General features: G+C 33.2%; 1 protein-coding gene across 1 annotated transcript in view; it reads left to right on the forward strand.

Annotated features, from left to right (window-relative positions):
* LOC107696733 (alpha-actinin-3-like) overlaps positions 1 to 8075 on the forward strand; it is a 46571-nt gene extending 38496 nt beyond the window's left edge. Inside the window, exons 17-21 of the mRNA XM_016497213.1 lie at positions 1582 to 1761; positions 2889 to 3035; positions 3108 to 3173; positions 4248 to 4406; positions 6025 to 8075. Of these exons, the coding sequence (XP_016352699.1) occupies positions 1582 to 1761; positions 2889 to 3035; positions 3108 to 3173; positions 4248 to 4406; positions 6025 to 6183 (711 nt within the window). The 3' untranslated portion in view covers positions 6184 to 8075. The remainder of the gene's footprint in view (positions 1 to 1581; positions 1762 to 2888; positions 3036 to 3107; positions 3174 to 4247; positions 4407 to 6024) is intronic.
* The last annotated feature ends 4657 nt before the right edge of the window (positions 8076 to 12732 follow it).

The following is a 12732-nucleotide window of genomic DNA, read 5'->3' on the forward strand; positions in this document are numbered from 1 at the left end:
ACTAATATAGCACTTGTAAATTATTGCTCTTTTGTTGGTTTTGATTGCTTCTATTGTCCTCATTTGTTAGTCGCTTTCGATAAAAGCATCTGCTAAATGACAAAATTTAAATATATTGTAAATGTAAATAACAAACCTAAATTGAAATTTTAAAACAAGCCCCAAATCAAATAAATAAGTAACACAAATAAATAAATCTCTTCATATAAACAAACTAAGGCTTTGTCTGTGCTCTTTCCATTTAAAATTAGAGGCAACCACTGCATTTTAATCATGATCCAAACAAAGATGCTGCATATATTCAACATGAGCAGTTTTTAATCTAAATTAGATTATATAATTTTGAAATTTGAAGCAAAAACAGAATGGTTTGACTTCAGTTTTGTGAAACTATAAACTAAACTATAAATAAAATAAAAATATCAGCATGAAACAGAAACAGCAGACTGAGACGCAGATTCACTCTCTGCCAGCAGGCGGCGCTTAATGCGTTTACTTGGTTTCGGCTGTAAACAAAGCAGCGCTGAACTTATGAACTTTAATATGCATTATACAGAGGCAAGATGAAAAGAAAAAAATACCATCTAAACTTTTCTAAAGACAGTAAGTTCCCCTCAGACATGCATTCATATAAACTCCTACACCTAAATGAATCGCGATTTGTTTAGCATCTCAACCGATTTGAATCGTCACATATTTGAATCGATTTTCAACCGGCTCGCGGTTAATCGTTACATCCCTACTTGAGGGTGAGTAATTTGTGGGCTAATTTTCATTTTTGGGTGAACTAACCCTTTAAGACTGGTTTTGTGCTCCAGGATCACATATAAGTGAAGAAATCTGATGCAAATGAACACTTTTCGTTAATTTTTTCCCCATTTTACTTTAACCTGTACAGCCATAATAGATTTAATTTAGATTTACATTTTATTTTTTCTTCAGTTTTCATTTTAATTTTAGTTGGTAATTTTGCTCTGTGTTTTTGTCTTTTTTTTTAGTTTTTGTTATTTCCCTTTATTTTGAATGATTTTGATATTTTTGGTTTCACTATAATTTTAAGTTAAAGTTTTGGTAATTTTGTGTTGTTTTTTTGTCATTTTTATTATTATTATTTATTTTTAACTTCACTTTAATCTCGACAGCTATAATGGGTTTAGTTTAGTTGTTCTGGGGCATTTTTGTTCATATTAGTTGCACTTTTGCCTCAAGACTCCAATTTCTGAAAACTTAACTTTTAAAGGTATCAGTGTTGGGAAGTAACTAAGTAAAGCATCAATTTAAACTAAATTAAAATACTTCCTTGCCAGGTAACTTAAATAGAATAAGTTAATTTATTGAGTTGTTTTTTTTTCTTTAACTTTTTATTTTATTTCAGGTAACATTTATTTTAAGAACAAAAATAATGATTATAATGAATAAACGATAAAAAAAAATTTTTTTTTAAGTATGAGTAGCTTTTAGCTTGGTTAAGCTTCTTGACTTTGTTTGCTGATTCCTTTTTTATTTACAGACTTCTGGTCTTTCTCTTCTGATGCACATTTGTTCACCATCTCTCTCTCTCTGTCGGTTTGCTGTTATTAGGAGATCGGTCACGTGTCGGTGGATATCACCGGCTCTCTGGAGGAACAGATGAATAATCTGAAGCAGTACGAGCAGAACATCATCAACTACAAATCCAACATTGACAAACAGGAGGGAGATCACCAGCTCATTCAGGAGGCGCTCATCTTCGACAACAAACACACAAACTACACCATGGAGGTATTCTGTTACAAACACAGGCTTCATTTTCAGAACAATCACTCATTTTTTTGTTTTGTGTTATACGGGGGACTGGGACTAGTTTCATGCTACCTATGAATATTTCACAGGCTTTTAAAATCAATTTTTTACACATACAAAACTTAAAGCCTTTACAAAGCAAAGATTTTACAAAGATTTTAAAACACATATTAGTCCTATAGTGGGGTAAGTTGTCACAGTGGAAACCTATCGTTTTATTGACACAAATTCAAGAGGAATGCCTTTATTTAAAATATAGTTAATGTAGCTTAAGTAAAAAAAAAAGCCATTTTCCATATCAGATATGTATTTAATGTTACTGTTTTTATTTTAAAATAATTATTTAATGATTTTTTTAGCACAATTTAAATAGTAAACCTATTATGAGTCACAACAAAAAAAAATCACGTTTTTATTTCTAAATAGTTTTTATTAACTTTCATTAGATTTTTTTCATTTATGTTAGAATGTCAAGTATACTGAATTACTGAATTGAATTTTAGTTAAAAAAGCGGAATTAAAATGAGAAATGTTTACTAATCTAACGTTGTTTTAGACTTTATTTCATTTCATTTTTGATGGTTTTAATTTTAGTTAACTATAGTAACCCTGATAATAGCACTTTTAGAGTTAATTTAAAACACAGACCCTATATTTTATATAAAATATAAAAACTAAGGTAAAAAAAAAAAAGTCAAAACATACATGTATTTAATATGTTTTTAATTTTCTGTTCATTTTTTAAAATACATTTTAGCTAAATTTAAATACAGAACTATAATGAATCACAAAAAAAATTTGGAAACAGCAAACAAGCAAAAGATAATTGACTTTTTATTTTATTTTTTATAATTCATTAATGATTAACCTGGTCTCTCCTATATATTTTAGTGATGTGTTCATAATAATATTTAGTCTAATAATAATATAAAGCTTTTTTTGTATAATGCCTTACCCAAACATAAAACCATTAAACGGAGCTTGCATAACAAATTCACATTACACACAGAACAGTAAGCATTATGAGAGGAATGATGAATGTTCAAGAGCCAGCAACAATTGACGATGGCTCTGTTTCTGGCATCATCCGTCATTCCCTCCTCCAGCACGTCCGTGTGGGCTGGGAGCAGCTGCTCACCACCATCGCTCGCACCATCAACGAGGTGGAGAACCAGATCCTGACCCGCGACGCCAAGGGCATCAGCCAGGAGCAACTCAACGAGTTCAGAGCCTCCTTCAACCACTTCGACAGGGTCAGTGAGACGCGCATCCACACTCACATCTGACCGTATGCAAGGGGACTCACTATTGTTTTTAACTTGCAGAAGAGAAACGGCATGATGGACCCCGACGATTTCCGCGCATGTCTGATCTCCATGGGTTACGATCTGGTGAGCGACGAGAAAACTCCTCCCACTCACATAAAACCCCTTCTGTATCGATATTACTAATGCACTGTGACAAAATCATTCATCCTCACCAAATTACATGCACATACAATTCAAATGTTTGGAGTCGGTAGGATTATTTTATGTTTTTGAAAGAAGTCTCTTTTGCTCAACAAGGATGCATTTTTTTATAAAATCAGGAAAATCAGTGAAATATTATTACAATTTCAAATAACGGCTATCTATGTGAATATAATGTAAAATGTAATTTATTTCTGTGATGCGCAGCTGTATTTTCAGCATCATTACTCCAGCCTTCAGCGTCACATGATCTTCAGAAATCATTCTAATATGCTGATTTGCTGCTTAAGAAACATTTTTGATTATTATCAATGTTGAAAACAGTTGTGCTGCTTCACATATTTGTAGAAACTGTAGTACATTTTTTTTTTTTTTTTTTTAGGATTTTTTGATGAATAGAAGGTTCACAATAACAGCATTTATTTTAATTTTTAACATATGTCTCTTTTTCTGTTACTTTTGACCAATTTAATAAATCCTTGCTGAATATGCGTATTTATACCTCTTTAAAACACCCCAAACATTTGAGCAGTGGTTTCAAAATAAGGTTTTTTAAATTCTCAAATATTTTGGCAACAGCATAAATACATTGTATCATATTTTTTTGAAATATAATTAAATACGTAAATGTAAATAAATAAACAAAACATAAATAAATCATTAATTATAAACAAATAATTCATGTCTAAAAATGTAAGCCTATCACACATTTGAATATTTTTGTTTTGAGCATTAAACAAATTAGTTTGTTAGAATAAATAACAAAAAAAAAATATATATATATATTAATTGTTATTTTTACATCATTTTTAAAAAGGCTTATTTCTTTAAGTTAAGCATGACTTTGCAGAAAACTTCTCTTTCATACTGAATCATTTACAAGTCAAGCCATCTTCTCAACCAGGAATAATTTCAATCTCAGTAGGCGCTTTGCTGGACACCAATAAGCACAAAGTTAAATGTGATATCTTGAATCTCATTGGCTGTTTCTGTCAGGGTGAGGTGGAGTTTGCCCGCATCATGACCCTGGTGGACCCCAACAACACAGGCGTGGTGACCTTCCAGGCCTTCATCGACTTCATGACACGCGAGACAGCTGAAACCGACACTGCTGAACAGGTCATGGCCTCCTTCAAGATCCTGGCCTCCGACAAGGTGAGATCAACATCCAGTGTTGCTGCTCTTTAATCCATTTGTGTCTGTTTGGCAAGCCGATTTAACATTTAATCCTTTAAACGTACTAGTATCTATTTTAGAATTTTTTTTTAGCTACTAGTGTCTATTCCATTAGGTACTAGTACTTATTCTTAAGCTACTAGTTTTTATTGTTTAGTTACTAGTAACTTAAAGATACTAGTTGCTATTTATTAGATACTAGTACTTGTTTCAATAGTGAGTAGTAACTATTCTGTTGTTACTAGTAACACATTTAAAATTTTTGCCATTGACGTCTATGGGGATCTGTCATTCACATATCAACGATTCAGTTCTGACTAGTATGTATTCCTATAGTGACTACTATCTTTTTAAATATTATAGTTAAGCACTCTGATTTTTTTACTCGTCTTAGGTTATGACTAGTCAGAATTGGCACTGTCGAGGCCACTGTAGAGGTTTGGTATAAGTATCAGTATCTAATAAATATGTACTAATATCTATTCAATAAGTATTAGTAGCTAATCAATAAGTACTAGTATCTCATAATAAGCACCACTGTATATTTAAAAGGTACATGTATCTAGAACTAGTACCTAACAATTAAATACACTAGTATTTATTCATTATATATTAGCACCTGTGAAATAGATACTAGTACTTATTGATTAGATACTAGTACTTATTTCAATAGTGACTAGTAACTGCTCTATTGTTGCTAGAAACACGTTTCGCATTTTTGCCATTGACTTCTATGGGGATCTGTCATTTAAATAGCAACTGTTCAGTTTTTACTAGTATGTATTCCAATTGTGACTAGTACATATTTTTATATACTAGTAGTTATTCATTAAGTACTAGTACTTATTTTTTAGATACTAGTACCTATTTTTAGATACTTGAACTGAATAGGTACTAGTATCGTATGAATGTACCAGTAACTCTGATAAATAAAATAACTAGTAGCTAATGAATAAATACTAGTATCATTTCAAAAGGTAGTAGTACCTAAAGAATAAGCACTAGTAGCTAATGAGTAAGTACTATTAGTTAATGGAATAGATACTTGTATCTACAAATTAAGTACTAGTAGTATGAAAATAAGGCTACACTTTATTGTAACAGGTGTCCCTGTTACAGTGTAATTATACATATAAGTACTGAGTAGTATTAATCAACTACATGTACTTGCTACATGATTAGGGTTTGGCTTAGGGTTACTTGCATGTAATTATGCATAATTTATTGTTATTATAATAGTAAGTACATGTAACATGTAACAAGGACACCTTAAAATAAAGTGTTACGAAAATAGATACTAGTATGTTTTAAGGATCAAATGTTAAAATGGCTTGCCATATAAGTATTAGTAACTAATAAATAACATCTAGTACCTAATGAGTAAGTACTAATACCTAATGGGAATAGATACTAGTAGCTAAAAAACTGAATAGATACAAGTATGTTTTAAGGATTAAATGTTAAAACAACTTGCCATATTGTCTGGGAGAATTCAGAATTAATTACGCTCGATGTTTATTTGCACACGTTTTAGTATCAATTTTAGTACAAAAACACAGTGAGAGTTGGTGTAAAAGTGTCTCTTCTTGTCGTTCAGCCCTACATCACCGTGGAGGAGCTTCGTCGTGAACTCCCACCCGAGCAGGCCGAGTACTGCATCAGCCGCATGACCAAGTACATCGGCCCTGAGGTGGCCCTTGGAGCCCTGGATTACATCTCCTTCTCCAGCGCCCTCTATGGAGAGAGCGATTTATAAACGCGCTGAATGTCTTTCTTTTTCTCTTTCTTTCCTCTCATCTTCCTCTCTCCTCTCGTTTTCTCCAAGCCCCCAAATGTAGCTTTCGATCTACAAGGGAGTTGGTAATATCCCTCGTTTCCCCTCTGTTTTTCTGTCTGCTAGCTTTAACATCATATTTGTACTACATCCACCCTGTAAAGGACGTGTAACGGGGGGGTTTAATCTCGCTGTCACTCAAATTGTGTTCAATTTGGATGCCAAACCCTCCTATATGCATCTCATATGATGAGTCTAAAGTCAGCATGGAATTAAACCAACCCCATTTACGTTCCTAATTCACGTTTTTGTGAATAATTCTTCATTGCAGTTTAGGATCTTTCATTGAAATGTAATAACTAATAATAATAATAATATAATAACGACTTTCGTTTTCAGATGCTGTCATCTAGGCCGGAAACAATCAAAAAGCTGCAATCACAATGTAAATGTAAAATGGGTTATAAACACCGTTTCATGTTGACTTTTGCACGCTGAGCCAAATCGTCCCTCTCTGTGCCAAATAAAACCTTCCAACATGGTAAAAGATATATTAAAAAGTGTGTTTGCTAAAGAGCGCTTGTGAAGATGCATGCTGCGTTGATTCTGCAGACATTAATATGCAAGAGAGCCCCCCTCTTCGTTAAGTCTGTACTTTATTTTAAGACCCCAAAAAGCACTACTGCTGTCCAGTGTCTTCTTAATATGAAACTGTGAGAACAACTGAATAGTCTCTACACAGAACATGGTGTCTCTGTATGTTGTGTTGTCATGTTTACCCCCTTAATATCGTTTATGATGTACGTCGTCACTGTTCGGAGGCAAATTCTTTATTTGTTTTCCTTCTATTTGGAGATTTTGTGCCAAAATTATCAACAAAAGCCAGTAACTGAACTTAAAGATGTAATGGCAGAGTGTATGTGTTGTACTGACCGGAAAGGTTTCTGCTAGTCAAAGAGCTAAACGAAAACCAGGTTTGCCTTAAAACCGACTGTAAGCACCAGGTACGTACAAGACAGTATTTTAAGAGTTTTGTTATTCACACTCCTGTCATTTAAAGGTAATAGTTCACTCAAAATAATAAAGTTCTGTCAATATTTACTCACCCTCATGTCATTGCAAGCGTTTATGATATTCTGTAAGTCTAAATCAGCTGACCAGGGTCTGTCAAGAAGTGTACTCCATATTATGTTTTGAAGATATATAACAGCTTGCGAAAAGCAGACCCTAATAAGGCCCGTTCACAAGAACGATAACTATATTAGCGTCCACACCAACAGACAATAACGTTCAGTTTATTATAAGTGCGCGCTTCCTTTGTCTTCTGCCGCTTTAAATGTTCGCGCGCTTTAACGCTGGGTGGATTCTGATTGGCTGTCGATGCTTTTTAACGTTCTGAAAAAAATTCTGAAAAAGTTAACAAATTGTTGTGGCGGGAACGTCCCGATTTTTCACAGAAGGATTATATAAGGCTTTATAGTTATCTGTGAAGACAAGAAAAACATTATGGTTTTAAATGCGAGTGAATGATGACGGTTTTTATTTTAGGGGAACTATTCCTTTGAGAGCAGTGTTGGAAGTTTTGGAAGGAGGCAGAAGGTTCTGATACCTTCATCCTCAGGCAGGCCTTGACGTCAAGGATATGGTCTAGTTTCTATTGGCGATATTTAAATAATTTCAATTACAGATGTTGTTTGTTGATGATTATACATCATGATGTGATTTCTGGGTAAAAGTATTTCACTGACCTTTCAGGTCGCCTCATTGTGATCACCTCTCTGTCTCCGATGGGTCTCCATTTCCTCGAACGCCTTTCAAACACAGAACAATTAAAAGTTAAACCAAAAAACCCAGAATAAAACATCTCAATCGGCTCTTTTCTGTACGTGTCGTTTGTTGTCTGTTGATTGTGTGTTAATCTTTGGTGCCTGCAGTCGGGGGAGCGTTAGGATGAACTAACAGTAGATGAAGGCCAGTTCTTCTCAACGGTCAGCTGTGGGTTTCAGGGATTGAAGCCTTGGATATTGTTGACAAAGCTCTCAAATTTTTATTTCACTTTGCCTTTCAAATAAAGTTTTGTTCGTAATAATTCACGCGGCTCGCAATAACTTTTGCACATTTATAATCGTTATTATAACAGTTTTGGAAATTAACAATAACTAGGAACTTAACAAATAGGCCTAATAGAGATTTGAAATCCAGATCATATAATGCTAATATGTTTTTATATAAAAACAATAATATTGATTATAAAATAATATAATACAATTATATTGTATAAAAACAATGTAAAAGCAAAAATATTTTTTATTTTATAACTAATGCAATTTTGTTGTATTCAGATTTTGTACTTATTAATAATAATAATAATTATGACCGTTTAAATAATGTTAACAGTTAACCGTTTTTATAAATAATGTTCCATGAAATCAGGAAAATTATGTAAAAACAACAATTACTGTAAAAAGCTTCAGAATATAAATTAAAAGCTCATTTTGAGAAAACAGCCTTTAAAGATATGCACTGCAATATCTGATGATACTGAAATATCTACAAATGCAAATAGATAAAGTGCAGTTAAACAAACACTTAAATGTGTATTCTGGGTGTTTCTTTACACTAGTCTGAAAGAAGATCGGTTATTTTCAGGACTCACAAACGCATTCTGAAACCGAACTCACACATGTCGGTTAATGAAGATTTGACGAACTCGCGGCTCGATTGGACTCTTGTCGTGTCAGAAAGTGATAAGACTTTCAGTTTTATGCACGTCGCCATCTTTGATTTTCCTTTGGTCACTGTCGCTATGGTTACTGGTCAGGAATACGTGCTTGATTCCCGTTGCACCAGACAGTGTTCTAAACGCAACTGTAAGCTGCTGTGTGAACGGGACATTTCGAGACTCACACCTGTAAAGAAAATGCGGTTGTCAATCCCAAAAACTAACAGTGTGAACGTGGCCTTAGTATCATTAGGTTGGCTTGAGAAAGCTTATCTGCTATTTAAGCTTCTTATTATTAGCTTTATATAAGAAGATATATTTAGCCTATAGCTTTCAAGCTAGAACCACCAAACTCAGCCCAGATCTTTCAGACTGTTCTGACTTTAGTGTGGTTTGTCTTTTCAGACTGATCCGACTTATAGTTTTCATAAAACTGAAGATTAAAAATCATAAAAATCCCATAGACTTACATTGACGGAATGTTCAGATGAGCCAAGACTATTCAAACTCCAACTGCCAAAATTCAAATCTAAACTCCCAGAATCCCTTAAGACTCAATAAAGCTTCCCTTCTATGTACTATTTCTAATCCATTCAAACTCATCTATCTAATATTTATTATCTATCATCTATCTATCTATCTATCTATCTATCTATCTAGCTATCTATCATCATGCTAGAAACATGATAGTGACATGCTAGTAACTTGCTAATCATGCTAGAAACATGCTAGTCACTTGCTAATCATGCATGTAACATGCTAATTATGCTAGTAACATGCTAATCATGCTAGAAACAGGCTAGCAACATGCTAGTAACTTGCTAATCATGCTAGCAACATGCTAATCATGCTAGAAACATGCTAGCGACATGCTTAGTGTGATGAATGCATGCTAACAACATTCTAGTTAATTGCTAATCATGCTAGCAACATGCTAGTAACATGCTAATCATGCTATAAACATGATAGTGTCATGCTAGTAACTTGCTAATCATGCTAGAAACATGCTAGTCACTTGCTAATCATGCTAGCAACATGCGTGTAACATGCTAATTATGCTAGTAACATGCTAATCATGCTAGAAACAGGCTAGCAACATGTTAGTAACTTGCTAATCATCTAATCTGTCTATCTACATTTTCAAACTTCAAGCTTTTACAGCTGCTTTAAACTTTGACAAACTTTTTTATCTAGTTCCGTATTGCTTTATAAACACAGATTATACCATATATGGTAATATAACACTGGACAATTTCACAAACCAGCTGTATAATCTGACACATGCTATCTAAAGAATAGTGTGATGAATGTTGACTATGTGCCAAACTGCACATACCTCCAAAGATGCACAATCAAGAGTGTTTAAAAAAGCTGTTTAACTTGCTTCATCCTTGGCATTTTCCAGGTCAGAATATTTTACATTAGATTTCCATTACATTTCCATTTAGTAGATGGTTTTATCCAAAGCAACTTGCAAATTAGGAAAAACAATAATAGCAGGGCTGCAATACCTAATTAGAAGAGTAGTATAACACTGTCTCCATAAATTAATAACAAATCATCGTTCTTTTCTGTGCCCTTTTACTTTTTTCTCCTGGTAATATTTATGACGATAATATTGATTTATGATTATGGATTAGGTAAATGTCAATGGAAAAATAAATCAGGAAAAAAAAAATTCTTACAAAATAGCATTGATTCGCTACAGGTGGCATTTATTCATCTCCTGGTGTGAGGCACTTTTTATTATGGATGGATGCGCTTTATTGGACTTCTTTTGGACTGTTGAAAGAAAACACCCGCCCATGCCGTTATAAAGCTTGGAAGAGCCAGGACAGTTTTTAATATAACTCTGATTGGATTCGTTTTTAATTTTTCATTCATTTTTAGGTTTTTATGACAGGTGCTCTTTTATTGAGAAATTTACTAGCTTTTATATGGCAGGTGTGACACGTTAGTTGAAAAACAGCACTCTTAAAAATAAAGGTGCTTATCGATGCCACAGAAGAACCCTTTTGTCTAAATGGTTCCATAAAGAACCTTTAACATCTGAAGAACCTTTCTGTTTCACAAAAGGTATTCAACTTAATTCCAGTCCAGTCTTGCCAGTTAAATCTTTTCTTTTACTCAATCAATCTGTAATTTGTTGGTTAAAACTCAAAGGCTTATGAACACATGCTTCTATTAACAGGAAGGCTTTGGATTCACTGCAGAATAAGCCGGAGTGTAAACTGAGGACCATATAGGAGTGATTTGTCTAATTCTCATATTCAGGCAAGTATAAATCTATGCTTAGATTTGCATGATATAAAATTATTGTTGTTATTTTTTACCTATTCTTCACTGCATAATATAAAATTGTGGTTGAATGTTTTAGATCATTGTTTTAATATCACAAATTGTGTCTGTTCATTTACAGGGTGACCTAGCTCTCATGACAAGCCGATAGAGTGGACACTTGAGGTGTGGGGAGGAAGACAGACTGATGGTTTTCATGTTGGTTCATGTTTTTTTTCTATATTTTATACCTCCTGGGGTCGAAACTGTGTATGGTGCAGCAAATGCAGTTCATGTTGGTAATGGAGATTGAATTGTATTACAGAACAGCAGACACTTGAAGTAGCATTCAATCATACTTTATTTGTTTTCTATTTTAATATCACCAGTGGAGGTATACATGCTTTGTTGATTAATGGCACTTTTTATGAGGCTTTACTGCACCTTGTGCAGTAAATGCAGTTCATGTTGGTAATGGTGATTGAACTGCATTACAGAACAGCAGACGCTTGAAGTAGCATTCAGTCATACTTTATTTTGTATATTTTCAGTAGACCAAATATTACCAGTGGAGGTATGCATGTTTTGTTGATTAATGTCACTTTTTATGAGGCTTTACTGAATGCACCTTTAAAAACGTGTGTCCAGACTTTAGTAGGTCATGTGAATGTGACTGATTCACTTTTATTAATGTTGGAAAAATAAAGAGTTGAATTGTATTTTAGTTGTGTGATTTGTGATAAAGGTATAGACCAGAGGTTCTCAACTCTGGCGCTCGAGGTCCATGTCCTTGCAGAGTTTAGCAACCTGTAACTTTCTAGTAATCTTGAAGACCTTGATGAGCTTGTTCAGGTGTGTTTGATTAGGGTTAGAGCTAAACTCTGCAGGAAAGTGGACCTCGAGGGCCAGAGTTGAGAACCCCTGGTAGAGACAAAATGAATACAGTTTATGTGGTTATATTAATAAAAAAGAAATTAGCAATGTTTGGATAATCATAGGGAGTAATGAGTAATATATAAACTAAGTAAATGGGACATCTCGATCAAAACATATATAATAAAATCTACTTATTTACTTTTTACTTTAGTAGGATTTACTTAATATTTTTATAAATGCAAGGTTCATGTCTATAACATAAATAAACTTTACTTAATTACTTTAAATAAACACTTTTAAATTAAATATAATTATGTAATATTTACTTAATTTCTTTACGAATGTTAAGTTCAGTAGTAAGTAGATTTTACTTGACAATAACAGGTAAATTGTACAGAGCAGTAGCAGTAAATTTGACTTAAAATGTGTTGTTGTTACAAAGATCTTATCAAGTAAATCCTACAAGGTTTTTTTCATTTCATATATATTTAAATAGAAAACAGTTATTTTAAATTGTAATAATATTTTACAATATTGCTGTATTAGTACATTGTACTTATTTTTTGATGTAAGTACATAGTAGTTAAAGGGGTCATATGATGTTGCTAAAAAGAACATTATTTTGTGTATTTGGTGTAATGAAATGTGTTTATGCG

The sequence above is a fragment of the Sinocyclocheilus anshuiensis genome, unplaced genomic scaffold, assembly GCF_001515605.1.
Source record: "Sinocyclocheilus anshuiensis isolate Anshui unplaced genomic scaffold, SAMN03320099.WGS_v1.1 scaffold1091, whole genome shotgun sequence".
Classification (NCBI taxonomy): Eukaryota; Metazoa; Chordata; class Actinopteri; order Cypriniformes; family Cyprinidae; genus Sinocyclocheilus; species Sinocyclocheilus anshuiensis.